Source organism: Ornithorhynchus anatinus, chromosome 15 (assembly GCF_004115215.2).
Source record: "Ornithorhynchus anatinus isolate Pmale09 chromosome 15, mOrnAna1.pri.v4, whole genome shotgun sequence".
Classification (NCBI taxonomy): domain Eukaryota; kingdom Metazoa; phylum Chordata; class Mammalia; order Monotremata; family Ornithorhynchidae; genus Ornithorhynchus; species Ornithorhynchus anatinus.
Genome location: NC_041742.1, coordinates 928,821 through 956,805, shown reverse-complemented (window position 1 = coordinate 956,805; position 27,985 = coordinate 928,821). Strand labels below are relative to the sequence as shown.

General features: G+C 62.2%; 4 protein-coding genes across 12 annotated transcripts in view; 2 read left to right on the top strand and 2 right to left on the bottom strand.

The window, feature by feature from the left end:
* Positions 1-3: 3 nt before the first annotated feature.
* Positions 4-3,723, bottom strand: MRPL27 (mitochondrial ribosomal protein L27). Its single transcript, XM_029079968.2, has 4 exons — positions 3,656-3,723; positions 1,026-1,148; positions 680-747; positions 4-317 (listed from the first exon to the last, which is right to left on the bottom strand). The coding sequence occupies exons 1-4, from the start codon at positions 3,699-3,701 to the stop codon at positions 111-113; spliced, it is 444 nt and encodes a 147-aa protein (XP_028935801.1). The 5' UTR covers positions 3,702-3,723; the 3' UTR covers positions 4-110.
* Positions 3,724-3,845: 122 nt separating this feature from the next.
* Positions 3,846-8,899, top strand: EME1 (essential meiotic structure-specific endonuclease 1). Its single transcript, XM_029079965.2, is given in 10 exon segments — positions 3,846-3,921; positions 5,510-6,068; positions 6,143-6,270; positions 7,103-7,192; positions 7,397-7,509; positions 7,655-7,760; positions 7,919-8,040; positions 8,245-8,416; positions 8,418-8,435; positions 8,527-8,899. Coding segments are annotated over 9 exon segments (1,479 nt in total). The 5' UTR covers positions 3,846-3,921; positions 5,510-5,515; the 3' UTR covers positions 8,704-8,899.
* On the bottom strand, positions 8,760-13,052 carry LRRC59 (leucine rich repeat containing 59). The gene is made up of 7 exons (XM_029079967.1): positions 12,788-13,052; positions 11,531-11,590; positions 11,001-11,159; positions 10,703-10,807; positions 10,465-10,537; positions 10,056-10,232; positions 8,760-9,886 (listed from the first exon to the last, which is right to left on the bottom strand). The coding sequence occupies exons 1-7, from the start codon at positions 12,881-12,883 to the stop codon at positions 9,639-9,641; spliced, it is 918 nt and encodes a 305-aa protein (XP_028935800.1). The 5' UTR covers positions 12,884-13,052; the 3' UTR covers positions 8,760-9,638.
* The window catches only part of ACSF2 (acyl-CoA synthetase family member 2), a 33,091-nt gene continuing 16,262 nt past the window's right edge, over positions 11,157-27,985 (top strand). For 3 of the 9 annotated variants that reach the window (XM_029079959.2, XM_029079960.2, XM_029079961.2), the window contains exons 1-10: positions 11,167-11,302; positions 20,671-20,848; positions 24,214-24,433; positions 24,532-24,660; positions 25,189-25,242; positions 25,572-25,690; positions 26,094-26,256; positions 26,867-26,962; positions 27,113-27,261; positions 27,523-27,614. In XM_029079959.2, coding sequence (XP_028935792.1) covers positions 11,275-11,302; positions 20,671-20,848; positions 24,214-24,433; positions 24,532-24,660; positions 25,189-25,242; positions 25,572-25,690; positions 26,094-26,256; positions 26,867-26,962; positions 27,113-27,261; positions 27,523-27,614 — 1,228 coding nt within the window. In that variant the 5' untranslated portion in view covers positions 11,167-11,274. Of the gene's footprint in view, positions 11,303-20,670; positions 20,849-21,031; positions 21,162-24,213; positions 24,434-24,531; positions 24,661-25,188; positions 25,243-25,571; positions 25,691-26,093; positions 26,257-26,866; positions 26,963-27,112; positions 27,262-27,522; positions 27,615-27,985 lie in introns of those variants that run through there. The other 6 variants (XM_029079956.2, XM_029079957.2, XM_029079964.1 and 3 more) reach the window with 5 other exon arrangements.

Below are 27,985 nucleotides of genomic sequence, written 5' to 3'. Positions count from 1 at the left end.
CACTGCGCGGAACCTCCTTTATTCCGGCTTCGCCGCACGCGCTCAGCCCGCCGGCCCCCGCCGGCCCGTCCAAGGGTCCAACCGTGGGTACTCGTGCCCGGCCCACGGCGTCAGAGCATGGCCACCAGCTTGAAGGCGCCCACTGGTTGGGCGGGGACAACGTGGACGAAGGTCTTGTAGAGCACGGCGCCCTGGGGGAGCCGGCGGATGACGTCCCCGGCCTCGGCGTTGCCGGGGGGGGGCACGTACACTTCTTTGGTGTAGCGCACGGTCCCTTCCTCCAGCGCAAAGAGGCACTTGTTCTTGCCCAGCCCCACCTGGAATCCACAAGACACACACAGGTCAGCCGGGGGCGTCCCCGGAGCCCCGAGTATTCACCGGGTACTCCAGTCCCGGTGCCCCAAGGACAGAGGCAGGGGTGGAAGGGGCGAGCCCGGGGCCTCGGCCAGGGTTCCGGCCTTTTCCCGCCTCGAGCTCCCTGGGGTCCGAGTGGGGACGGAGGGGAGGACGCCCCGGCGAGCGGTGGTCTGAGCGGGCTGGGCCCGTCCTTTCTCGTGGCCCCGGTGGCGGGGCAGGCGGACACACCCAGGAGGGACTCGCAAGACCGAGGGTCCCCGGAGCCGCCGGGCAGAGAGGCGTGGGGCCACCCCTCCCGCCGGGCCGGGCGGCTGAGACTCACGTGGGCTCCTGGGTGCCAGCGAAAAGTGCGCTGAGTTGCGATGATGTTGCCCACGTGGACGTACTGACCTGAAACGGGAGGGAGAGGGTGGTCTGGGCCCAGTGGACGGGAAGCCTCAGCCCGAACCCCCCGGGACCCCTCCGTTTCCCTCCCGTTCGACTCCGATCCCGTTCACGGCCTCCTGTTTCCCCCCAAGCCTCCGAACGTTCCCAGGCCTCGCCGGTGTCCGGAGCGAAGGGCACAGCCGATCACCTCTTCGACGCACAGACCCCTTCTGGTTCGAGGCCCGGGTCCCCCCTCGTCCCCCGGGCGGGCAGAGTCCCCGGGAGCACGGGGTGAGACGCACCGTCCAACTTTTTGACGCCGTAGTGTTTGCCCGGAGCTTTCCCTCCACGGTTCTTGGAACTTCCACCCGTCTTCTTGGACGCAAATCTCACGGCCGAGGCCGGGGCCGGGGGCGGGACGAGCCCTGCGGGGCGACGGAGACGGGGGACGGGACGTCAGAAGCGCGGGAAGTCGACCCAGGGAGGCCGGCCCCCCGTCCCGCCAGGTTGGCTCTCGGGAGAAAGCAGGAGAGGGAGCTGGGGGGCGGACGGCAGGGCTGAGATCCCAAGGAAAGAAGCGTGTCGGGTCCCAGGACCCCGTCCCGGGGCAGGGGCTTGTGACGCATCCAGTGCAGCCGGACGGCATCACCAAGCGCAGCACCGGGCCGGAAGGATACGGGCCCAGCCCCCTCCTCCCCGCCTCCCCAGACGAGCCCAGGGCCAAGGCGCCGTCCAGAGAGGATCGACCCAGGCATTTCGCTCCACGAGTTAAGGCCACGTCTCCTCTTTCTCCTCCGCGGTCTTCCGGGCCTCAAAACACCAGCCACCCTCCAGACGCATCCCGGAGAGGGCAGAGTTGGCTGCAGCTCATGGGGCCGGGGCAGGGGCCGCTCGGGGTCCATCGCTCGGCCTCCCACAGCATCTGCGCAGGCCCCACGGCCCTGGGGGGCATCTACCCGCTCCCGACACATCGCAATCTCAAAATCCTCTGAGGGTCCCCGCCGGAGCCTGGCCCTACTCGGGGAGGCGGGTGAAGAGCGCGGGCCGGGGACTCGAAAGGACCCCGGCTCCGCCGCGTGTCTGCCGTGTGACCTCGGTCAAGTCGCTTCCCTTCCTCTCTCCCTCTCAGTTTTCTCATCTGTAAAGTGGGGATTGAGATGTGATCCCCAGGTGGGACACGTGCCCACCTTGATTTGCTTGTGTCGACCCCAAGCAAACTTGGCACACTGTGCCTGGCACACGGTAAGAGCCTAACAAATACCGTCACCAAGCAATAATTAGAGAAGCAGCGGGGCTTAGTGGAATGAGCCCGGGCTTGGGAGTCAGAGGTCATGGGTTCGAATTCCCACTCTGCCACTTGTCATCTGTGGGAACCCGAGGTTGTGGGCTTCCCGTCAACGGGCAGGGACCGTCTCCATCTGTGGCCCATTTGTCCATCCCAAGCGCTTAGTACAGTGCTCTGCCCGTAGTAAGCGCTCAGTGAATACTACTGAATGAATAATCCCGGCTCCGCCACTCGTCAGCCGGGTGACTTTGGGCAAGTCACTTCACTTTTCTGGGCCTCAGCTCCCTCATCTGTCAAATGGGGATGAAGACTGGGAGCCCCGTGCGGGACTACCTATCACCTTGTAATAATAATGTTGGTATTTATTTGGCGCTTGCTCTGTGCCAAGCACTGTTCTAGGCGCTGGGGTAGATAGAAGATACTGAGGTTGTGCCACGTGGGGCTCAGTCTTCATCCCCATTTTAGAGACGAGGGAACTGAGGCCCAGAGAAGTGACTTGCCCGAGGTCCCACGGCTGACAGCGGCAGAGCGGGGTTTCGAACCCACGACCTGTGACTTCCCAGCCTGGGTTCTTTCCACCAAGCCACGCCGGTCTCCCCCAGCTCTCGGGAGAGTGCTTGGCACATACTAAAGCGCTTAAGAAGCAGCATGGCTCAGTGGAAAGGGCACGGCCTTTGGAGTCAGAGGTCATGGGTTCGAATCCCAGCTCTGCCACTCGTCAGCTGTGGGACGGTGGGCAAGTCACTTCACTTCTCTGGGCCTCAGTGACCTCATCTGGAAAAATGGGGATGAAGACTGGGAGCCTCACGTGGGACAACCTGATTCCCTTGTGTCCACCCCGGCGCTTAGAACAGTGCTCTGCACATAGGAAGCGCTTAACCAATACCGACATTATTATTGCTACTTCACTTCTCTGGGCCTCAGTGACCTCCTCTGGGAAATGGGGATGAAGACTGGGAGCCTCACGTGGGACAACCTGATTCCCTTGTGTCCACCCCGGCGCTTAGAACAGTGCTCTGCACATAGGAAGCGCTTAACCAATACCGACATTATTATTGCTACTTCACTTCTCTGGGCCTCAGTGACCTCCTCTGGGAAATGGGGATGAAGCCCGTGAGCCTCACGTGGAACAACCTGATGGCCCTGGATCTCCCCCAGCGCTTAGAACAGCGCTCCGCACAGAGTGAGCGCTTAACAGATACCAACGTTATTATTAAGTCACTTCTCTGGGCCTCAGTGACCTCATCTGTCAAATGGGGATGAAGCCCGGGAGCCTCACGTGGGACCACCTGAGGACCCTGGATCTCCCCCAGCGCTTAGAACAGCGCTCTGCACATAGTGAGCGCCTAACAAATACCAACATTAGGAAGAAACTATTATTATTATTAAGAAGAGAGAGCGAATGCAACTCTCCAGGCCCGCGGGGGGGGGGGGGGGAGGGGAAGTCATTCATTCATTCGACCGTATTGACTGAGCCCCTCCTCTGTGCAGAGCCCTGAGCTAAGCGCTGGGAACGGCCGAAAGAGGGACCCTCCCGCCCGCCCCCCCCCCCCCCCAACCAGGGCCTGCTTCCCGGCATCCTCCCGCCCTCCCTCGGTTGGGCTTCCGGTTCCGGTCCCGATCCGCCTTCCTCGCGGGAGGCTTTACCCGCCAGCCGGGCCGCCCTCGCGCCGAGCAGCCCCAACGCCGCCATGGCCGCCCCCGGGTTGGGAGCGGAGGTCGGGCCGCCCACTTCCGGGGACCCGGGGGCGGGACTTCCGGTACTTTCGGGGGGGTCTTCCGGTGTTTCGGGGCGGGGACTTCCGGTACCCGGGGTACTTCCGGTGCTCCGGGGGCGGGACTTCCTGTTCTCGGGGGCACTTCCGGCTCGACGGGGGCGGCACTTCCGGCGCCCGCGCCCCCTCCCAACCAAGGTGGGTCCTGCTAGGGGGTGTCCTCCTCACCCCTCCCCCACCACTATTTACTGAGCGCTTACTCTGTGCGGTGCACTGTGCTAAGCGCTTGCAACGTCCAATTCGGCACCAGATGGACAATCCCTGCCCATTTGACGGGCTCGCAGTCTAATTATTATTAATAATAATGATGATGATGATGATGATGGCGGCATGTGTTGAGCGCTTACTCTGTGCCAAGCGCTGTGTCACCGTTGGGGGAGGGGATACAAGGTCAGCAGGTGGCCCCACTTGAGGCTGAAGCAGTGGCAAGAGCTCAGCTTGGGAGTCCGAGGTCATGGGTTCGAATCCCGGCTCTGCCACGTGTCAGCTGGGTGACCTTGGGCAAGTCACTTCACTTCTCTGGGCCTCAGTGACCTCATCTGCCAAATGGGGATGCAGACTTTGAGCCCCACGGGGGACCACCGGTTGACCCCGCATCTCCCCCAGCGCTTAGGACAGTGCTCTGCACATAATAAGCGCTTAACAAATACCAACATGATTATTCACATCGTGGCTCAGGGGCAAGAGCCCAGGCTGGGGAGTCACAGGTCACGGGTTCTAATCCCTTGTCTGCTGGGTGACTTTGGCTTCGCTTCTCCGGGCCTCGGTGACCTCACCTGGGAAATGGGGATGAAGACGGTGAGCCCCACGGGGGGCAACCTGTGTACCTTGTCTCTCCCCAGCGCTTAGAACAGTGCTCGGCACATAGTGAGCGCTTCACAAATACCAGATACCAATACTGTGTGCCAGGCACGGTACTCAGAGATGGGGTAGAGCCCGTTGTGGGGCAGGGATGGGCTCTATCCGTTGCCGAACTGTACGTTCCAAGGGCTTAGTACAGTGCTCCGCACGCGGTAGGCGCTCGGTAAATACGACTGAATGAAAATCGAGAAGGAGCGTGGCTCAGTGGAAAGAGCCCCGGGCTTGGGAGTCGGAGGTCATGGGTTCTAATCCCGGCTCCGCTGCTTGCCAGCTGGGTGACTTTGGGCAGGTCGCTTAACTGCTCTGTGCCTCAGTTCCCTCATCTGTAAAATGGGGATGAAGACCGTGAGCCTCACGTGGGACACTCGGATGACCCCGTCTCCACCCCAGCGCTTAGAGCAGTGCTGTGCACGTAGTAAGCGCTTAACAGATGCCAACATTATTATTATAACAGTGCTTGGCACGTAGTAAGTGCTTAAAAAATACCATTATTATTATTAGAGTTATTATTCTTTTCTGTGTCTCAGTTACCTCAACTATAAAGTGGGGATTAAGACTGTGAGCCCCAAGTGGGACAACCTGATTATGTTTTATCTACCCCAGCGCTGAGAAGAGTGCTTGGCACATAGTAAGCGCTTAAGAAATACTGTTATTATTATTATTAATCCCCATTTTTCAGCTGAAGCACAGCGAAGTCACACAGCAGAACCGGCAGTAGAACTTAGGTCCTTCGGACTCCCAGGCCTGCGCCCTCTCCACGGTGCCACGCTGCTCGACCCGGCGAGGCCGAAACCGTTCACGGCGCTTAGAGGCGAGTAGGACTCTTGACCTCCACCTCCTCACGCCGGTCGCGTTCCCTCCGCAGCAAACGATGGCGAGGCGACTTGGGTCCAGGGGGTCGAGGAAGGCTCCCCCCGCCTCCGGAGCGAGCGACTCGGAGGAGGAGCTGCCCACGTTTACCTTTCTCAGGCAACCGCCGCCGCCTCGGGAAAAGAGCTCGGGGCTCCGGGGCGATGAAGTGAAGAAGGTGGTGGCGGTCAGCAGCTCCGACTCGGACGACCCTCCTCCCCCGTTCAGGCCGAAAGCCGGCGCGGCTGGGCCGGCGGCTCCTCGGGACCCAGCGGGAGCCGCCCTCTCCGAAGAGCCGGTCTTAGTCCTCGGTAGCGGGAGCGAAGAGGAGGAGGTGGAGGAGGAATCGATCCCTCTGGCCGAGAGACTCGAGGGCAGAGGAGAGCCCGGGGCGGGCTCCGCGTGCCCGTCTCCGCCCAAGAGGGCCAAGCGCCGTCCGGACGGGGCAGGAAGGGCCAGGCTGAAGCGGCAGGAGGAAGCCGAGGAGCGGGAGCGGAGGAAGGCCCTGGCTCGGGCTCTCAAGGCCCAGCGGCCGGAGGAGTGTCTGAAACACATCGCTGTGCTGCTAGATCCAGGTACCGCTCCCCTGCCCGCCTGGGCCCCCGACTCGGCCGCGGCCCCGACGGCGCTCTCATCCGTTCTTCCTTAGCTCTTTTGCAGCTCGAGGGAGGCGGGCGGATCCTCAGCGCTTTGCAGGCCACGGAATGTGCCTGTGAGATCGAGGCCCAGACCATCCCCTGCAGCATGGCCTGGAAGAGGAGAGCGGCGCTGGGCCAGGTGAGCCCTCCGAGGCGTTGCTAGGTGCCGGTCCCCCACCCGCCCTCGCCCACCGGGACCCTTCCTGCCCCCTCCTTGCATCCGAAGGGCTCCCACACCCCCCCCCCCCCGGTGTGGGAAAGGAGACTTCCTCGTTGGGTTCCCCGAATGTCCCTGATGCTTTTTTTTACCGTTCCCTTTTCTCTTGGTGAGTGACCTGGGGCCGGACTTTCCACAGCCACCGAGATGCTTCTGTTAAAGCTCCTCTTAATCCCCCTCCTCCCCGCTTCCTCTCACCCTCTACTCACTCCGTTCCTTCTGTGACCCGCATCTTTCCAGGACTCTTTGGCCCGAGCTGTGCTGGGAGGAGCGTAAGCACTGCCTCCCTGTATGATCCGCCCCCTCTCCACACACCCAAGCTTCATACCGTTAGGGAGCGTGTCCTGACGAACGCCACGTGGGCACAACGCGACACCCTCTCCACACCCCTGTGGGACAGGCCTAGGGCTATTCTGCCCCTTCTCCCATCCGCCTCGATGGGACCGTTTGTTTCCTTTCATTCATTCAGTAGTATTTATTGAGTGCTTACTATGTGCAGAGCACTGTGCTAAGGGCTTGGAATGTACAAATTTCTTCATTTATTAGGGTGAAAGGTGGGGCTCCCCGGGCTGCCTAACGGCATCCGAGCAGCGTCCAGGCCGAGCCCCCGACCGCTCCACGTCACGGATGCCGGGTGCCTGGGAGAGCTGGGGGTTGGGGTTTCCCTTTGGAGCACCGAGGGAGTCGGACGGGTAAAGTGGAATTGCCCAGGTCTTCCCGGGGCAGGGAGAGGCATCCGTTTGTCTCGTGGCAGGTCGCAGAGGGCGGCTGGACCGAGGAGCCCGGTGTCCTGGTCGTCCTGCCGGCCGAAGAATTCGTGTCCTTGGTCCACGGCCCGGAGCAGGTGTGCTGGCTGGGGAGAGGGTTCTCGGGACCGAACTGCAAGGGTGAACCGTGGCCCCCCGGGGAAGGGGAGAGATAGGTCGGGGGCTTTAGCGGAGGGGTCTGCGCACGGCAAGCGCTCGATAAGTACATTGATCGATCGGGCTGCCTGAGGAGAGGGTTCTGGGGTGAACAGGTTAACGGTGGTTTCCTCTCCCTGCTGCAGGGGGGCCACAGAGAAGGGAAGGGCTCGCTCCGGAGCTTCGTGGCCGACGCCACGGCGAGGATCCCGGGAAAAACCCTGTCGCTGGCGGTCGTGGGCGTGGAGAAGCTCTGCAGGTTTGGCTTTTTGTCCCGGGGGCGTCCCGGGCCGGATGGCTGCCTGGAGGCGGTGTCTCAAGGCAGCAGGGTGGCTGCAGGCGTTATCCGGGGCCCCTCCCCGTCACTCTTCTCCACCCTGAGCTCCCCTCCCTTCCCGTCACAGACGACCCGGCCCTCGGAGCCGCGCCCCGGCCCAGGCGAGGCGGAGGCCGCGAGTGGCCCGGGAAGACCCGTCTGGCCCTTCCCTGTCCCGCGTGGCCGTGGAAGAGGTGAGGAGGGGCAGCCTCCGGCCACGCCTCGCGAGGGAGGAGGGGAGCGAGGCGGGGAGGGGCAGCTGCTCCATCCGAGGCCGGGAGCAGCCCCGGCTTCCCCCCGGCCTGGCCAGCGGCTGGCAGGGCCACCTCACCCGTGCCGTTGGGTCTCACAGGCCTTGGTGGAGCTGCAGCTCGAGGCGCACGCCCCGGTCCAGGTCCGCCTCCTCGAGAGCTGGCAGGAGCTGGCCGACTACGCCTGCATGTTCACCAAGGCCGTGGCCGAAGCCCCCTACAAGTGAGTGCCGTGCGGCCGTTCCGTCCCCGGCCCCTTGCCCAACGACACGTCTTGCCGCATCCCCCCCACCCGTCGCTCCCTCGGTTATCCCGCGGCCCCGTCCGGGCCGTCGGGCTCGGTGACCGTGTGGGACCGAGCAGGGAGGAACCCCTGCGTCCAGGCCCCGGGGGCTCACGGCTCCGCCGTCTTTCCGTCCGGCTCCAGACACCTGAGGGACCGCACGGGTTTCTCCTTCTACCCGGAGGGCACCTGGGCCGGAGGCGTCAAGGTGGAGCGGGCCGGCACCGGGCTGGGCCAGGTCTGGAAGCGGCAGCTGCGGCAGTTCAACCGGGTCAGCCTGGACGTGGCCTCGGCCATTGCCGCCGCCTACCCCTCCCCCCCGGCTCCTGCTCCGGGTAAGCGCGGGACCCCGCGGGACCGGCCGGCTCTGGGCTCGGGCCGGGGGGCTTGGGGGGCTGATGGGGTTCTTCTCTCCCCTCCCCCCAGGCTTACGGCAACTGCGGCTCCCCCCGGGAACGCCAGCGGCTGCTGGCTGACATCCAGGTGCGCCGAGGGGTGGGGGTCACGGCCACGGCGCGCCGCCTGGGCCCCGAGTTATCCCGGCGCGTCTACCTCCAGATGACCTCCCTGAACCCTGACCTCCCTCTGGACGGTCTGGAGTGACGGGCCGGCCGAGGAAGCGGGGACAGAATGCACAGAGTCAAGGATCTACTCACCGGTTTACTACAAGTCATTTAATAAGAGTCCGCGGACGGCGGGGGCGAGGTGGACCGTTGCGGCCCGGGGCCCGGGAAGGTCTCTGTAAACTCCCACCCGTCAGAGTGGGCCCGGCTTCCCGTGATAAAACTTGGATCTCGCTGCTTGGTGTGCCGCCCGTGCTACCAGCCAGGTGAGGGTCCGAACCTCCGGGCTGCGGGGGGCGGGGGCTTGCTCCGGGGCAGCCGACGGGGAAGCTTCCGGCCCTCTGGCTTGAGGGGGGACCCCCCGGCTCTGCAGCCGGAGTGGGGAACCCCTCTCCGGAGACGACGTTGGAGAGCAGCACGACTAGCCCCCCACCCCGCTACTCCGTGCCATCTCAGTGGTCCCACGGCATCCCGCTCTTAGTGTGTTTCCTACAGCCCGGCTCAAGATGGAAGGGGGATGTGGGGAGCCGGGCGCTCAGGGCGGCCAGGGCCTCGGCAGCAGACGCTCCGGCCCGGGAAGGAGAGTTGCGGGGCAGGAACACGGCTGAGGCCGGCAGCCGGGCCCTCTTGGTTGGCAGCTGCGTCTCCTGGGGCCCGTCTTGACTCGAGCCGTTGGGGACCTTCCTCCTACCCCCTCCACCACCCATCACGCCGGTCACTGAGGGCAAAGAATCTCACGTGTAAACCAGCAGAGTGGGGGCGGCTCCCCGCTCATCCGAAATCTACCTAGCCTTTATCCCGCGGGCCCCCGCCCGGCTCACCACCCCTCTCGGGACTAGGGTCGGCCCCTTGAGCCGGCCGGGACCCGGCAGGCTGCCGCCGTGAGGGTCTCGGGGGGGTGGGGGAGCCGTCCCCAGAGCCGATGGCCAGGAGTCCCGGCCCCCCCGAGGCCGGTGGCCCGCGCCGGGGACCTAGTCACTGCTGCGAGCCGCCGGGCTGCAGGACCCGCTGCAGGACGCCGTGGCTGCGCAGGCCGTGGAGGGCATCCTCAAAGACGGCGCTCACGCTGACGCAGAGGGGTTGACGCTGAAGGTCCGTCCCCCGGCACAGGGCCAGCGCCGCGGCGGCGCCCAGCAGCACCAGCAGCAGGACCTTCAGGAGGGCCCAGGGCCAGGACGGCCGCGGGGGAGGAGGCCGGGGTGGGCGCGGGGTGGGCGCGGGCTCTAGAAAAGACGGGGGCGGTTGGGTTGAGTCCCCGGGTCCAGACCCGAGCCGCCCATCCCTGGCCGCGTGGGCACCGCCATCCCCGAGCCGCTCCCCAATTCCCGCCCACGGCACGGACTCTAAGCAACACCCGGCCGCCGCCGACCCGGACCCTTCCCCCGCACTCACTTGGTCGGGGCTCGCTGGGCTCCTTCTTGACTTTCTTCTCGGGCTCCCGCTTGGTGGCTTTCATGGCGTCATACTCCCGCCTCCGCCGCTCCTTCTCTTCCACCTTCTCCTTCTTGCGCCGCTCCCGCTCCTGAGCCTCCCGAGCTCGCTGCCGGGCCTCCCGCTTCTTCTCGTTCTCTGGAGAGCGGCACGGGCCCCCGTCTGCCCTCTCCCCTCTAGACTCTCCCTGCGCCCACTCCCGAGCCACCCGCCGCGACTGCTGGGGGCGGGGCGGCCCCGGGAATGGACAAAACGTGGAATCCACCCTCCCCGGCAAGTCGGCCCCGCCGCGGTGCCCACCCCCGGCTTGACGGACGCGGCGGGGCAAGAGTCCGTAGCCGCGGGGGCCCGCGGAGACAGCGGATCCCACCTCGCTCCGCTTGCAGCCGGCGCTGCTTCTCCTGGTCCTGGTCGGCCTGTACCGCCTTCATGTGCTGCAGCACCTGCCGGGGGCAAGGAAGAGGCGGCTCGGGGAGCGAACGGGGCGGAAGCCGGTTCGGACTGGACGCCTCCCGGTCTCGTCAGAGACCCGGGCCGAGCGAGGCTGGGAGGCCGTGGTCCCACTCGCCCCGGCGACGTCCCAGGATGAGGCGGGGGCCGGCCCCTACCCGGACGGCGCTCTGCTTGCACTGCTTCTCGTCCAAGCAGTCCCCAGCCACTTTAGCCAGCACGGGATCCAGGGGGTTGTCCTTCAGGTCCAGCCACTTGAGGCTCTGCAGAGGAGACGAACGGAGAGCCTGAGCCTCTAAGGCCGCACCCCAAATTCACACCGCTCTCTCCCGGGGTGGACCGGCTGGTAGGCGGCACCCTCTCGATGCCGGCGGCCTCGGGTGAGCCCAGGGGACCCGCCAACCCTCCACCCGAGGAGGACCCTCCACCCGAGGAGGACCCTCCAGGAGCAGTTACCTTGAGCTGAGCAAAGCTGACGGGGAGCGTGACCAGCTTGTTGCTGAGGAGGTCCAGGTGCTGGAGGTTGACCAGGCGGCCGAAGTCCAAAGGCAGCTGCTGGAGCTTGTTCTTACTTAAGTCCAGCTTCACCAGGTGCGTCAGGCCACAGAACTCCGACTGCCCGCGGAGAGGAGAGAACCGCGGCACCTCAGACCACCTCTGCCCAGAGCTCCTGGAACCACGGCCGCCTCGGGGACTCGGACTCCGGGCGGCCTGGCGGCCCTCCCCGGGGATGTCGGAGCATCTCGTGAGCTCCTCTGGTGAGCCGGGAAAGGGGCAGACTCCCCACCGCGGACGCCTCCTCGGCGCGAGGCAGGGCCCAGGCGAGGGATCCCCCCTCTCGATCAGGCTAGTGGCCTCCGTGCGCCCCGGTGGCCAAGGGGGTGGGAGAAGAGAGCCCACGCAGCGCCCGCCCGGCACTCACCCTGCGGACTCCATTTGAGTTAGATGGCCCGGGACCTAATCGCCTTGGGGGGGGGGGCTCTTACCGGCAAGGAAGTGAGCTTGTTGCAGGACAGGTCCAAGATGGTAGCCTTCGGGAGGGCGGCCTGAAGGGGAGCAGAAAGGACTTAGACTCGCGCGTGTGCCGGTTCCGGCTAATCCAGCGGTGAGGTGACCGAAGGAAGGAAGGCCACGGGTCAGGCGTGGGGACGGGGGTAGGGAGCGGCCGCCCAAACCGCCGGTTAGGCCAGATGCGGAGAGAGGCGCAGGGTCGGAAAGTGGGGCTTGGAGATTTCAGGAAGACTTTGAGGTAAGAGAGTCCGGATTTGCGAGGATGCAGCCCACGCCCTGTCCCCCGACTCGGGGAGTCGTGCTCTCCAGAGCCATATCAGGTCCCGGGCGGGGGCGGGTCCCTCTGCCTGCTCTACCTCTGGCTCCACAGCTGGGGATTCATTCAACAGTATTTATTGAGCGCTTACTGATAATAATAATGTTGATATTGGTTAAGCACTTACTATGGGCAGAGCCCCGTTTTAAGTACTGGGGGAGATCCAGGGGTCATCAGGTTGTCCCACGTGAGGCTCACAGTCTTCATCCCCATTTTTACAGATGAGGGAACCGAGGCACAGGGAAGGTAAGTGACTTGCCCACAGTCACACAGCTAAGTGGCAGAGCCGGAACACTGTACTAAGCGCTCGGAATGGCCAACCGGGCAACACATTGAGACCCTCTGTGCCCAACGACGGGCTCGCAGTCTAAAAAGGGATGCCCGGCGCCCCTTCCCTGGCCCCGTTTCCACCCCCATCAGGAGGGCCCGGGGGCTTGGAGAAGCAGCGTGGCTCAGTGGAAAGAGCCCGGGCTTGGGAGTCAGAGGTCATGGGTTCGAATCCCCACTGTGCCCCTTAGCTGCGTGACCGTGGGCAAGTCACTTAACATCTCGGTGCCTCGGTGACCTCATCTGTCAAATGGGGATGAAGACTGGGAGCCTCACGTGGGCCGACCTGATGACCCCGCATCTCCCCCAGCGCTTAGAACAGCGCTCCGCACATAGCGCTTAACCAATACCAAGGTGACGATTCTTCTGGGCTGCCCTGGGTTTGGCAGGGAAGGTGACACGGCGCTCTTGCAGGCGCCCGGCGGAGCGTTGTGCAGAGAGTCCGCACTCCCTAAAGCCCCCCGAACGGCTGGGGGAATAAAGGAGACGTCCGGCGGGGGGACGTTCCAGCTCCGGCCACCGATCGGGAGGGTGGGGGAGGCTCCCCGGCCGCCCCCGAGGTTGCAGGGGCAAAGGAGGCATCACTGACCAGCTCCTTGACGGGCACCTCGTTGAGGTCGGCGAGGCTCAGGTCCAGCTCGTTGCCATCCATCTTGTCCCGCAGGCGGGCCCCGCTCTTGGCCATGTCTCGGGAAGGTCCTGGGAGCGTGCGGGTGCAGCTGGAGGGCCGGAGGGTAGAGTCCGCCCCGTGCAACGCGGGAAAAACAGGCCTCTGTTGGCACAGCGCCGCCCGCTCGGCACAACGCGATTTCTCGCTCCGCTCTCCGCCCCCCCCCCAGCGGCCACGTCTCCCTCCGCGCCCACCGAGTCCGCGCCGGGCAGAGCGCCGCCCCCCCCCAGGGCAGCGAGTCCGCGCCGGGCAGAGCGCCGCCCCCGGGAGGACCGCCAGTCCGCGCCGCCCGCCACCGCGCCCCCTAGGGGCCCGGAGGACCCGCGGCGCCCTCGCAATTTTTTTTTTGGAAGAAGAATAATGCTGCTATTGGTTAATAATAATAACCAGTTAAGCGCTTCCTATGTGCCGAGCACTGTTCTAAGCGCTGGAGGAGATACAGGGTGATGAGGTTGTCCCACGTGAGGCTCACGGTCTTAATCCCCTTTTTCCAGATGAGGTCACTGAGGCCCAGAGAAGCGAAGTGACTCGCCCACAGTCACCCAGTGGCAGAGCTGGGATTCGAACTCATGACCTCTGACTCCCAAGCCCGTGTTCTTTCCACTGAGCCACGGTGCTTCTCTAATGTGTAGAACACTGTTCTTAGCGCTGGGGGAGACACGGGGTCATCGGGTTGTCCCACTTGAGGCTCACAGTCTTCATCCCCATTTTAATAATAATAATGATGGTTTTTGTTAAGCGCTTGCTATGTGCAGAGCACTGGTCTAAGCGCTGGAGGAGACACAGGGTCATCGGGTTGTCCCATTTGAGGCTCACGGTCTTCATCCCCATTTTAATAATAATAATATTAGTGATGGTTTTTGTTAAGCGCTTACTATGTGCCAAGCACTCCTTTAAGCGCTGGGGGAGACACAGGGTCATCAGGTTGTCCCACTTGAGGCTCACAGTCTTCATCCCCATTTTAATAATAATAATAATGATGGTTTTTGATAAGCGCTTGCTATGTGCAGAGCACTGTTCTAAGCGCTGGAGGAGACACAGGGTCATCGGGTTGTCCCACTTGAGGCTCACAGTCTTCATCCCCATTTTAATAATAGTAATAAGAATAATGATGGCATTTGTTAAGCGCTTACTATGTACCAAGCACTGTTCTAAGCGCTGGGGGAGACACAGGGTCATCAGGTTGTCCCACTTGAGGCTCACAGTCTTCTTCCCCATTTTAATAATAGTAGTGATAATAATGGTGGTTTTTGTTAAGCGCTTACTATGTGCCGAGCACTGTTCTAAGCGCTGGGGGAGACACGGGCTCATCAGGTTGTCCCACTTGAGGCTCACAGTCTTCGTCCCCATTTTAATAATAATAATAACAATGATGATGGTTTTTAAGCGCTATGTGCAGAGCACCATTTGAAGCACTGGGGGAGACACAGGGTCATCAGGTTGTCCCACTTGAGGCTCACAGTCTTCATCCCCATTTTACAGATGAGGGAACTGAGGCCCAGAGAAGTGAAGAGACTTGCGCATAGTCACCCAGCTGACAAATGGCGGAGCTGGGATTTGAATCCACGACCTCTGACTCCCAAGCCCGGGCTCTTTCCACTGAGCCACGCTGCTTTTTTCTTTCCTGCCCCGCTGAGGCCAGTCAGTCATTCCACCGAGTTTATTAATAATAATAATAATGTTGGTATTTCTTAAGCCCTCCCACCCTCTGCTCTTCACCCTTCCCCTCCGCACTTTGTATCTATTATTTATTACCCTATTGATTTTGTTAATGAGGTGTATCTCTCCATGATTCTATTTATCTTGATGATGTTGTCCTGTCTTGCTCTTCTCTCCGTCTCCCCCGTGTAGACTGCGAGCCCGTCATTGGGCCGGGATGGTCTCTTTGTTCAACGCTCCCTCCCTCTGCTCTTCCCCCTTCCCCTCAGCACTGTGCTTATTTGTATCTATTATTTATTACCCTACTTATTTTGTTAATGACGTGTATCTCTCCAGGACATTATTTATCTTGATTCATTCATTCATTCAATTGTACTTACTGAGCGCTTACTATGTGACAGGCTTACAGTCTAAACGGGAGAGACAGACAGCAAACCAAAACAAATACAAGACAACATCATCAAGATGAATAGAATCAAGGAGATGGAGACCTTATTAACAAAATAAATAGGGTAATAAATAATGTGTACAAATGAGCACAGTGCTGAGGGGAAGCGGGAAGAGCAGAGGGAAGGGGGGGCTCAGTCTGGGAAGGCCTCCAGGAGGAAGTGAGCTCTCAGTAGGGCTTTGAAGAGGGGAAGAGAGTTAGTTTGGCAGATGTGAGAAGGGAAGGCATTTCTTGGTTTTGTTCCGTTTTGCTTTGCTATCTCCCCTGTTTAATAATAACAATGTTGGTATTTAAGCGCTTACCATGTGCACAGCGCTGTTCTAAGCGCTGGGGTAGATACAGGGTAATGAGGTTGTCCCACGTGAGGCTCACAGTTAATCCCCATTTTCCAGATGAGGTCACTGAGGCACAGAGAAGTGAAGTGACTTGCCCACCGTCACACAGCTGACAAGTGGCCGAGCCGGAATTCGAACCCATGACCTCTGACTCCCAAGCCCGGGCTTTTTCCACTGAGCCACACTAGACTGTGAGCCCGTCGTTGGGCAGGGATTGTCTTTATCTGTTGCCCCATTGTCCATTCCGAGTGCTTAGTACGGTGCTCTGCACATAGTACGCGCTCAATAAATACTATTGAATGAATGAATGAATACTATGTGCAGAGCACCGTTTTAAGCGCTGGGGTAGATACAAGGTAGTCAGGTTGTCCCACGTAGGGCTCACAGTCTTGACCCCCATTTTCCAGATGAGGTAACTGAGGCACAGAGAAGTTAAGTGACTTGCCCGCTTATTATGTGCAGAGCACTGTACTGAGCGCTTGGAATGTACAGTTGGGCAACAGATAGAGACCATAGCTTACCAACAGCGGGCTCACAGCCTAAACGGGGGAGACGGGAAGCAAAATAAATAAAACAAGTAGTCTGTCGTGGCCACCGCATCTTGGCCCAAGGACGGGGAGGCTACCGTGGCTCAGTGGAAAGAGCACGGGCTTTGGAGTCAGGGCTCATGAGTTCGAATCCCAGCTCTGCCACTTGTCGGCTGTGTGACTGTGGGCAAGTCACTTAACTTCTCTGTGCCTCAGTTCCCTCATCTGTAAAATGGGGATGAAGACTGTGAGCCCCACGTGGGACAACCTGATTCCCCTGTGTCTACCCCAGCGCTTAGAACAGTGCTCGGCACATAGTAAGCGCTTAACAAATACCAACATTATTATTATTATTATTATTACCCGAGCCTGGCAGGGTTCCCCGCAGCTTGGGCAAACCTTTCCGTGATGGGCGGAGTCGAGGGAGAGACGCTCCCAATCTCAAATTTGGCAGAAGCAGCATGGCCTAGTGGCAAGAGCCCGGGCTTGCGAGGCAGAGGTCATGGGTTCTAATCCCGGCTCTGCCACTTGTCAGCTGTGTGACCTTAGACAAGTCACTTAACTTTCCTGGGCCTCAGTTACCTCATCTGGAAAACGGCAATGATGATGGCATTTGTTAAGGGCTTACTACGTGCAAAGCACTGTTCTAAGCCCTGGGGGGGGTGATACAAGGTGATCAGGTTGTCCCACGTGGGGCTCACAGTCTTAATCCCCCTTTTACAGATGAGGGAACTGAGGCACAGAAAAGTGAAGTGACTTGCCCCAAGTCACACAGCTGACAAGTGGCGGAGCTGGGATCAGAACCCACGACCTCTGACGCCCAAGCCCATGCTCTTTGCACTGAGCCACGCTGGAGATGAAGACCGTGAGCCCCACGTGGGACAACCTGATTACCTTGCAATTACCCCAGCGCTCAGTACAGTGCTCGGCACATAGTAAACGCTTAACAAACACCATCATCATCCTGTTTCCGATTCGTGCCGGAGGTTCCGCTTGCTCCCGTGGCTGGGGACCGGGCTGGACTGGCCCGGGGGACCGATCGGAAGAGCCGTCTTCTTCCCCCCGCCCGTCGCCATCCTCCTTGGCTTTCTACCCCCACAGTGGTGTTCTCGGTTCGTCTCTTTCAGTTTCAGGGCAAGGAAGCTCGGTCGTTTGGTTCAGTCTATTCCGACGTGGAAATGGTTGCAAGTCTTTTTTTTTTTTTTTCTTTTCCCTCCTTCCTGGCAGGAGCCAGAGGACACCTGGACAGGGGACTCCTTCTCCTCTAGCCCAGACCCCCAACCCCACGGACACTAAACAGGCCGGAGGGCAGGGCTGCGGCAGGACCCCCCTGCCTCGACGAGACCGCAGGAGCCTCTTGGGGCTTAGGCCGCGGGTCGGGCGGCAGGTCTTGACCAGCCGTGGCCTCTTGGACCAGGCAGCCGGAATGTCAGAGAGATACCAGACCAGGTCCTCCTACCCCACCCCAGGGGGGTCTGGACCTCTTGTCCCGGGGTCTCCCTGGAAAACTTTAAGCAGACCACCACGGTCACGGGGACCCAACCAAATGTCCCCCATCTTTGGCCTGGGGAAGTCCCCGCAGGGCGGCCTACGTGGGCCTATTCTGGGCCTGGGATCAGGATTCCTCCTCTTTCCCGGGACATCTGTTCTCAGTCCCCCTCCCGATCCACACAGGCAGTCATACCTCGCTCCTCACTCAGCTTTTTAATAATAATAATGATAATGTTGGTATTTGTTAAGCACTTACTATGTGCAGAGCACTGTTCTAATCGCTGGGGGAGATACAGGGTCATAGGGTTGTCCCACGTGAGGCTCACAGTCTTCATCCCCATTTGACGGATGAGGGAACTGAGGCCCAGAGAAGTGAAGTGACTTGCCCACAGTCAGCTGACGAGTGGCAGAGCCTCCCACCTGGATTGGGTCTGGCTCCCAGCCCCACCACGGATATCCTGCCACGTAGTCCTCGGGAGAAGGAGTTAATGCCCCCGACCCCCTCCCAATCACCTTCTCCCCATCTCTTGCCTCGTCCCCTCCTCCCTCACGGCTTCCTTCCTCCCCAACCTCTTTCCCTCCTTCATTCTTCCCATTGCTTTCTCTCCCTCTTCTTCCTTTTTTTCTCTCCCCCTCTTCTTCCAAAGGCCCATCAATCTCTGCAGGAAGGGTCGTTGGTGAGGAGGGTTCCAGGGCTGGGAGTTATTGGACTTGGACTCGGAGTCAAACCAGGACCCCGGGGACTAGGACCCAGGAAAACTGAAGGCCACTCCCTTAGGGCCTGAGAGAAAAACCTTGGGCTCCCCGCCAGGGCTCTGGAGTGGCTCAACTGGGGCCGGAGTAACTGCTGGGTAAACACTGTTGACCGACTGGAACGGTGAAAGCGGCTAGAAGCCTCAGCTCGCTAGCTTGACCCTGATCAGCCCCGTAGTCTCCCCCGGCTGACGGTGCCCAAGCTAGGCTCAGGGGTAGATGGGGGCTGGGGTGGTCAAATAATAATAATAATATAATAATACTCTGTGTTAAACACGTACCATTTGGCAAGCACCATGCTAATATTTGGGGTAGATACGGGATAATCAGGTCAGAGGCTCACTAAGTAGGCGGGAGAGTTAAGTATTGAATTCCCGTTTTACAGAAGAGGAAACTGAGGGACGGAGAAGCTAAGTGACTTGCCCAGGGACGCACAGCGGACAAGCGGTGAAGCTGGGATTCGAACCCGGGTCCTCTGACTCCCAGGCCCGTGCCCTTTCCACTAGGACACACTGCTTCCATATGCTTGTTGCTTGTTGCAGACACCTCCAGCGCGGGGCAGCTACAGCCAGAGGCATCAACGTCCCATTCAGAGACGGGGCTTGGGATTCGGGGGCTCCGACGGGACCCCTCAGGAGTGAAGAGAGCAGGGAAACGGTTGAGGGATGGAAGGTCTTTCGTGTTCATTCATTGTCGTATTTATTGAGCGCTTCCCGTGTGCAGAGCGCTGCACTAAGCCCTTGGAAAGTACACTTCAGCAACAGATAGAGACAATCCCCCCCCCAACAACGGGTTCACAGTCTAGAAAGGGGAGACAGACAACAAATCAAAACGAGTAGCCAGGCGTGTCTGTCCCTAGTTGGCTCAGAGGCAAGTCACCACTCTCCTCTGACCTTCCTGCACCTCTCCTGTCAGGCCCCTTAGGTTGCTGAGGCTCCATCTCCGCCGGACAGAAGTCAAGCAGAAGTCGGGCGGGGGGTGGGGGGTGTCCACCCTGGCCAAGTCAGGTATCCAGCAGATTTCTGGGCAAATTAGCTCGGAGTGCCCTTTGTCCCTACGTAAATTATTTTCCAACACGTCCCCCACACCCGGGTTTCTCATTCACCGCTCTGCCCGGCAGAATCTGTGGCGTGTTACAAGTTCTGATCCCTGACCTCCCAGCTGAACTCAGTATGCCGGTTTGGTTTGTCCAGGTCCCGCCCCCAGTTGCCTGAGGTTTGACACATCCACGGGGAAAGTGGGAGCCTTGGGCAGTCTGCCCTTTGGGGACCGCTCGCTTCTCAGGCGGGAGAGGTGCTTCTGTCCCGCTTCCCCCCACCTCACCTGGCCCCGCATCCTGGGTCCTGCCGGACACAGGCCTCAGGCCATGGAGGGTGGCGGAGCAAGATATCCAGCTGGAGCCGCTTTTCCCGTCCTCTCAAATGAAACCGCTCCGGGGCACCCCGTCTCCCTTTCAGCACGGTCCGGAGCGAAGAGCGAAGGGTGAAGGCTTAGAGGTTCAGCGTCCCTTCCCCTTATGTACTACCTCTCTGCCCCCCCCCCCCATTCTTCCTTCCCCCACTTTCAATTCATTCCATCGTATTTAGGGAGTGCTTACTATGTGCAGGGCGCCGTACTAAGCGCTTAGAAAGTACAATTCAGCAATAGAGACGATCCCTACCACACCGAGCTCACAGGCTAGAAGGGGGGAGACAGACATCAAGTTAGAGTAGTTCTAGATATATGCACGTAACAAGTAAACAGGCAATAATATAAATAAAAAGAATTCTTTCTACGTACATATATACCCACGTGCTGCGGGGCGGGGAGGCGTAGAGCGGAGGGAGCGAGTCGGGGCGACGGGGAGGCGAAGGGAGCTGAGGACAAGGGGGGCTTAGTCTGGGAAGGCCTCTTGGCGGAGGAGAGCCTTCGGCAGGGCTTTGAAGGGGGGAAGTGGATCTGAGGAGGGAGGGCATCCCAGGCCCGAGGTAGGCCGTGGGCCAGGGGTCGACGGCGGGACGGGCCAGGACGAGGCCCAGCGAGAAGGTTAGCGGCCCCGGAAGAGCGGAGCGTGTGGTTGAGGTGGAGAGGGAGAGGAGGGATGTGAGGTAGGAGGGGTCGAGGTGACGGAGACCCTTAAAGCCAACGGTGAGGCGCTTTCGCTCGATACGGAGGTTGACAGGCGACCGGTGGAGATTTTTGAGGAGGGGGGGGCCCAGAACGTCTGTGGAGAAAGATAATCGGGGCAGCAAAGTACGGCCCGGAGCGGGGAGAGACGGTGACCTCTGAGCCCACCCCTTCCAGCAACCCCTCCGGTCTCTGCCCTCCCCCTACCCACCCACCCGGCCCAGGGCCGGACCGGGGCCTGGGGCCGGACGCGCGGAGGAGGGACGGGAACGGTGGGGCGAGCGGGAGAAGGGGAGCCGAGGGCGGGAAAACCACCGACGGAGCCCGCGGGCCAAGGCGAGAGGAGAGGCACGTGAAGTCCCCGTGGGCGGGAGTCCAACGGAAGGACCCCGAACGGGGACGGAGGGGGTGGAGGGGAGAAAGGTTAACTCTGTACATTTTCCCCTCTCTCCATCCTCCGCCCCGGTCCTTTCTCTCCCACAGGCTCCATCCCCTGCGCCCCCAGCCTCGAGGCTCCGAGATGCTGCCCTTTGCCCGCCCGGGCCTCGTCGATCTCTCCACCCCCCGGGACCGGTCCTGGCCGGAGCCGGGGTGGGGAGGGGTCTCCCGGGGAGGCGATGAAAGGGAGAGGGACCGGACCCGATGCGGATTCTTTCGAAAGGTTAGCGTCCCCTGCCACAGCACCCCCCGAACCCTCCCCCCATAGAGGGCAACTCGAGGTGGGGAGGGGGGAGAGGCGAGGGGCGGGGCGGAGGGCCCCTATAGGCGGAGGCCGCAGCCCCCGCCCCCTATAGGTCCCTCCCCTATAGGCCCCGCCCCACCGTCCCCACTGCCACCGTTCAAGTCCCCTCCGGGACCGCGTTCTGGACGCCGAGAGGATCGCAACCCATGGCGGCCTCGGCGGGGGCTCTGCTCCGATGGCTCGGGCGGCCGCCCGCGGGGACCCTGGGGGCCCGGGGCCGCCGACCCCTCAGGTACCGGGGGCTGCGGGGCGGGGCGGGGGGCCGCGGAGGGGGGCCGGCACCGCTAACCGCCCCGCCTCATCCCCCGCCCTCGGGGACCGGCGCCCCCCACCCACCCCCGGGGACCCCGGGCGGGCCCGGCGCACATCCTTCCAACTTGGCCCCGTCCTAGGGTCAGAACGAAAACCGGGCCGTCGTCCGTCCGGAAGAGGACCCGGGGAAGGGGGACTTGTTGATCTCCCGTCCCGTTCCCACTTCCATCTACCCCCCGGCCGGCCAGAGGCGGGCCAGAGGCGGGCCAGAGGCGTCCGGAGCTGGACCCGGGGACTGGTCGCACCTGCCTCCCGGGTCCCCTCCTCCCCACAGGCCCCGGCTTCTCTCTCCCGCCCTCTCCCCCTCCCCCGGCCCTCAGTCCTTCGTGGCCACCCGAGCCTGCACCCGCGAAGGACTCTCAGGACAGTTCTCGCTGGTCCCTCGGGCTGCCGTCTCCCGTGGAGGAGAGAGGGATCTGGTGTGGGGCCCGCAGGGGCGTCTGCACACGGTGTGGGGCCTGGAGGGGCGTCTACACTTCCCGGTGTGGGGCCTGTAGAGGCGTCTGCGCTCCCTGATGTGGGGCCGGCAGGGCGTGCGAACTTCTTCAGGTGGGGATGGCAGAGGCATCTAAACCTCTTCAGGTGGGGTCGGCAGGGGCTTCTGAATTCCCCCGTCTAGAGTCAGCAGGGGCGTCTACGCTACTTAGAGCGGGGCCGGCAGGGGCATCTTCCCTCTGGAGTCGGCGAGGACATCCACGCTCCCTGGTGTGGGGCCACCAGGGGCGTCTACACTGACTTGGCGCGGTGTCGGTAGGGACCTAGTCGCTTTGGAGCCAGCGGGAGTGTCTACACTCCCTGGTTTGGGGGAGGCGGAGGTGGCTACACTTGGGAGCCCGCAGGAGCGTCTTCACTCCCTCCTCCCCTCTCGCCAAACTCCGACCTCCGTCGCAGCCGCCCTGCGGCGTCAGATGGGCCGGGCTGGGACGGGAGCGCGGGGTGGGTGAGCCGGAAAGGTAACGCTCGATGGGTAGTGCCAGGCTGCTATTGCCAGGTGGGCAGGGAAGGCCGGTCAGTGCAGGCTCCCCTTCTCTCCTACTCTCTCCTCTGTCTCCTCCCCCTTCCGTCCTGCTCTTTCCTCTCCCCCTCCTCGCCTTTTTTGAAGTGGTTTTTGTTCACGTCCCGCACCCTCCGTTCTACCTCGTCCCGTTCTGTTCTCTCCTCTGTCCCCTCCCCTTCTGTCTTGCTTTCTCCTTCAGGTCCCGCATGAGAATCTCACTTGTGAGTTTCCCTCCCTGTCCCAAAAGTTAAACTTTCTCCTGAGGCTTCCCGATCCGGGGAGGCAGGGCCAGCCCAGTCCTCTGACTTCCTTGAAGAAGGGAAGATGGAATTTCCCTCCCTGTCCCAAAAGTTAAACTTTCTCCTGAGGCTTCCCGATCCGGGGAGGCAGGGCCAGCCCGGGCCTCTGACTTCCTTGAAGAAGGGAAGATGGAATTTGCCTCCTCGCCCACTGCTCCCCTCCTTCCCTTTCTCCCCCCCTTCCCTTCTGCTTCTCCCCTCTCCCAGCCGCCCCCGCCCCCGTTCCCGAAGATCGGGAGAGGAGTTGTCTCTGAAGGGAGAGTTTAGGGACTCTGACCTAGGGTCTCCGCGCCCCCTGCACCTCCTTCCAGCCAGGGCAAGGGCAGTAGGCTGACGACCCAGTGCCTCCTCCTCACCTCTGTTCCTCTTCCCAGTCTTCTTTTCCCTTGCTTGTCTGGCTGCTCCTGCCTCCCCGTGGCTCCATCTCTCCCCCGACGCCCCCGCCACCCACCTTGCCAATTCCTGGGGTCTGAGGGGAACTGAGCGGAAAGTGCCAGCCGACATCTCCCTTTTGTCTTCTGTTTGCTCGCCCTACCCTGCCCCTCCCAGTCCTCCCGTCTGGGAACAGCCTTGTGAAAGTCCTAGAGGACGGCTGCCGAGACGAAAGACCCGAGGGTCGGTCACCAGATAGACCCAGTGAGCCAGCCCTGCTGCTGGTCCTCGAGATGAGCCAGGGGCAAGATTCGTCCCCCGTCCTTTGGAGACCCCAAAGAGAAGGGTCCTGGGGTTACCCACAGCCCCCGGGAGCTAGACCGGCCTCCCAGCCCTGCGGCTAGGCGACGTTCCCGTGCCCCCTCCCTTCCTCCTTCGATCCTTCTCTCCTTCCTCCTTCCCTCTCCTGGGCCACTTCCAAAACACCTCTCGCTTCTCCCCTACCTCTCTCTCACCCCCTGGCACAAGTTTGAACTGGTTCCATGTCCCCGTTTCTCAGCCACCTACACGCCGGGGCTGAATTTGGGTGGCACGGGGGATAAAACATCAGGAGCTGGGCAGAACAGTCGGTCAGCGAGCGCTTAGACACTCAGGGTATCTGCGGGGCATTGGTACCCTGCACACAGTAAGCGCTCGATAAATACGATCGATTGACCTCCTGTTGGCAGCACACTGTACCGGTGCCTCCTGCAGACCGTAAGCCCCTTGCGGGTAGGATTCACGCCTCCCTGCTCTACTGTATTGCACTTTCCCAAATGCTTAGTACGGTGCTCTGCACACAGTAAGCATTCAGTAAATACCACTGATTTATCCTGTGGACAGAGCACACTTTTGGATTGAGCGGTGTTCGGGGCCCCTCTTGTCTGTGGAGAGCCAAGTAGAGTTCTGGTCGTGCGCTGAACTGGACTGAGCTGTGCCGGTCTGGGGGTCAGCTGTGGTGCAGAGAGCATGGGAGTGGACCCTAAAATCGGACATCCTGATGCCCACCCTGGTCCGGAGTCCAGAGGTCCAGAAGTCCCGGGCAACGCCGTTCCAATCTCACTGGCGCATCGGAGGGGCGGGAGTTTGGATGGAAGATTTACAGAAGCTTGGGGAGTGGAGAAAGACGGTGAAGAACCATCCTCCCACCCCTCTGTTTTCTGTGGCCGAAGAGCCCGGAGGTTGGCGGGGGAGGGGACCCAGGAGGTCTCAGGGTGGCCAGCGGCTCAAGAGGCTTAGGGACCAACGCGTCTTCTCCCGATCAGGACGTGCCCCTCCCTCAGCCACGCCGCTGCAGATCCCGAGGCCCGCCTGGCCCCACCTCCAGGGGGTCTCAGCTATGTCCAGGGAAACGTCACCTCCCAGCTCCTCACCAAGACGGTCGGCCAGTGCCTGGACGATACCGCCCAGAGATTCCCAGACCGAGAGGCCTTGGTGGTTATGCACGAGGGCATCAGGAAGACGTTCATGCAGCTCAAGCAGGAGGTAGGCTCGACCTCTGATCCTGAATGACCCTGTGCCCCCACTTCAGCCTCTGACCCCAGAGCCCTCCCCTAAAACTCCGTTCCTCCTCTGCGCTGCAGGTCGATCAGGCAGCCGCGGGGCTCCTGGAGTTGGGACTCGGCAAGGGAGACCGACTGGGCGTATGGGGTCCCAACTCCTATGACTGGATCCTCATGCAGCTGGCTACCGCTCAGGCTGGCATCGTGCTGGTGAGGAGAAGGCAGGGCCTTGGGAAGAACCCCAGGGATGGGGCACTGGGCGCTGGGGGTCGGGGAGGGGGGGTGGGTTCTGGGAGGAGGCAGGGCCGGAGCAGGAATTCTGGGCCGGGGGCCCTGGCCTCTGTGGGCCCGGATAGAGGGGTGGCCTTGCCCAGTTCCAGCTGAGCCAGGGGTGATCCCTCTGTGCCTGTGACCCCCCCGTGATCCCAACCTGCCCGGGTGTCCAGGACTCCTCCATGGCCTTGTCCCGTCTTGTGTCCCAGCTTCACCCCCGACCCCTCCCCACCTGCTTGGGTGTCCGTGATACCCCCACCAATCCTTCCTGGTGTCTGGGACTCACCCTGGACCGCCGCCCCCCTCCACAACACACAGCCCATCCGGATGTCCGTGACACCCCTGCCTTGCCCGAGTTTCTGTGCCCCAACTCCCACGGTCCCATCCTGCTAGCTTTCCGTGACTCCGGTGACCCTCCCTTCCTGGCCGGGTGTCTGACCCCCGTGTATTTCCCCATCCTGCCAGGTGTCGGTGAATCCAGGGTACCAGGCCGAGGAGCTGGAGTTTGTGCTCAAGAAGGTGCGGCTCAGGGGGCGGGTGGGCGGGGGAAACAAGACCCACACCCCAGAGAGGGGACAGGACTCAATTCTGGGGTCTGTATAGTCTCAGCTGCTCTGGGTCACTCAGCTTCCCCTCACCATCTCTGTCCGTCTCCCGGGCTCAGCCGTTGCCTAGGGGAAGGGGAAGGAGGTGCAGCATTGGCCTGGAGGGAATTGGGGGTCCAGAAGAGTTGGGGTGTCCAGGTGATGGGTAGGGCTTAGGCCATCGCCGTGGACATGGGGAAACTGCCCGTCCCGACCCACGCAAGGGCGCTATCATCGGAGATGGGGGGGGTGCTCCTCCCACAGGTGGGCTGCAAGGCCCTGGTGTTCCCCAGCTGCTTCAAAACACAGCGTTACTTTGAGATCCTGCAGCAGGTCTGCCCGGAGCTTCAAGGGGCGAGCCCAGGAGCTTTGAAGAGCCAGAGGTAAGGAACCCCCCCCCCCATTCTGGCCTTCTGTTCCAGGCCAGCTGCCCACACCCCACTCCGCAGAGCTGTCTGGGGCCAGCATTTAGTGCCCGCCCTGCGCCGGCCCCCATCCGCAAAGAAAGTTTGCCTCCCCGGCCTGACCCACAACTCTGCTGTGGGTGCCCGCAGGCTGGGCCAGTCAGACAGTGGGTATGCAGGGTTCTCCGGTGGGTGTCCCCGGACCCCGCTCCCCAACCTCCCTGGGGCTCCCCTTCTGCGCCCGGTTGCTTGTGTCCCCCTAGGAGCGGAGCTGCGGGCCTTGTCCCGGGCCGTCTCCTGGACTGCCCTCTGCGGCGTCTCCCAGGCCGCCCCCTGGCACCTGGGGTCTCGCAGGCATTTCCCGTCCTTTCCTCCATCCCAGGCTCCCAGCGCTGACGACCGTCATCACCCTAGACTCCCCGCAGCCCGGGGCCCTGCAGATGCACGAGGTCCTGCAGGCCGGAGCCAGCAGCCCCCTGACCCGGCTCAGAGAAGTCCAGTCCTCACTGTCCTGTCAGGATCCCATCAACATCCAGTTCACTTCGGTATGAGGGCATCTGGTTCTGCCCCGCTGGGCTCTGTTGTCCCCCGGATCGGGCTCCCTGGGGACTCTGTGAGGGCCTTGATGGGGGAGGGGAGAGGTTTGGGAGAAGGCACGAAAACCGGCTCCTCTCCTGGCCCAGAGCCAGTACCTGGATATAATAATAATGATGGGATTTGTTCAGGGCTTACGCTGTGCCAAGCGTTATTCTAAGCGCTGGGGTAGATGGAAGGTAATTAGGTTGTCCCACGTGGGGCTCCCGGTCTCGATCCCCATTTCCCAGATGAGGTCACTGGGGCCCAGAGAAGCGAAGGGACTTGCCCAAAGTCAAACAGCTGACAAGTGGCGGAGCCGGGATTAGAAACCACGACTGCCGACTCCCAAGTCCGCGCTCTTTCCACTGAGCCACGCTGCCGCTCCGTAGCTCAGCCGCTCAGATGTGACGAGGGGTGCCAGGCTGAGCTGCGTCGGGCGGGGGGGGGGACACAAGGGAGGAGGAAGGTGCCGGGCTGGGCTGTGGGGGAGGATGGGGGGAGGAGGGTGTGCCGGGCTGGCCGTGGGGCGGTGGCCGGGAACCGGGGTTTCCGGGCTGGGATGGTTCCCTGTGTTCTCAGGGAACAACTGGCAGCCCCAAAGGGGCCACCCTGTCCCACCACAACATCGTCAATAACGCCAACAACTTCGGTAGACGTCTGAAGCTGCACGAGGGGGTGAGTCGCGGAAAGAACCGGGGCGGGGGGGCAGCCGGCGGGCCCTGGGCGGAAGGGGAGAATCGGAGGGGAAGGCCGACCCTCGCCGACCCCCGGGCCCCCAGGGTTCCTGGCCAGCCCTCACCTCCAGTCTCTGTGTCCGGCCCCCAGGAGCCTCGGATAGTCCTGCCCAGCCCCTTGTACCATTGCCTGGGCTCGGTCGGGGGAACGATGGTGTCCATCGTGCTCGGCACCACGCTGATCCTGGCCTCTCCAAGCTTCCAGGGCAAGAAGACGCTCGAGGCCATCACCCGGGAGAGGTGGGCACCTGTTGGGCGCCCCGCCCTACCCCACCCCTGCCTAGTGTTCGCGGTGCCCCCCTCCCCAGACCAAGGTCCGGAGGGGAGGGGGCACCGGGCACGGGCACCCGGCCGTCTCGCCCCGGCCCTTCCCTTAGGGTCCGTACCGCTGGGTGGGGAGGGGGTGGCGGGGAGGAGAGGGACGGGGTGGGTAGACCTTCTATCTCCTCCCCGCTTGTGACCGGGAGACCCTCCCCACCGCCCCCCGCGATGCCCCGACAGGGCCACGTATATCTACGGGACTCCAACCATGTACGTGGACATGCTGAACCAGCCTGACTTCTCCTCCTTCGACCTCTCCACCCTGCGAGGCGGTGAGCAGGGGCGGGGTTCCCCCGGGTGGGGTGGTTTGACCCGGTCCGTTGGTCCCCGATGCCACGCGGAAGCCTCCCTCGCTGCCACGCTCAAGCGGAAGCTGCCGTGAAGGGGCCCACTCCGGGGCCCCTCGCCGGCTTCGCGCTCGGGCCTGGGCCGTACCGACGCCGGCCTTTGGGGTTCGGGAGGACAGTGGGGGGGCACAGGTGGTGTCATTTTTGAGTGGGGACCCGCACGGGTCCGCCCGTGCTCGCTCCCTCTGGGGCCTTTGGGAGCAGCCGAAAGGGTGGGATCTAGTCTCCCGTCGGAGCCGTATCCCCTCCGCGCCGGGGGGGTTCCGGGCCAGGCCGGACCCGAGGCTGACGGATGA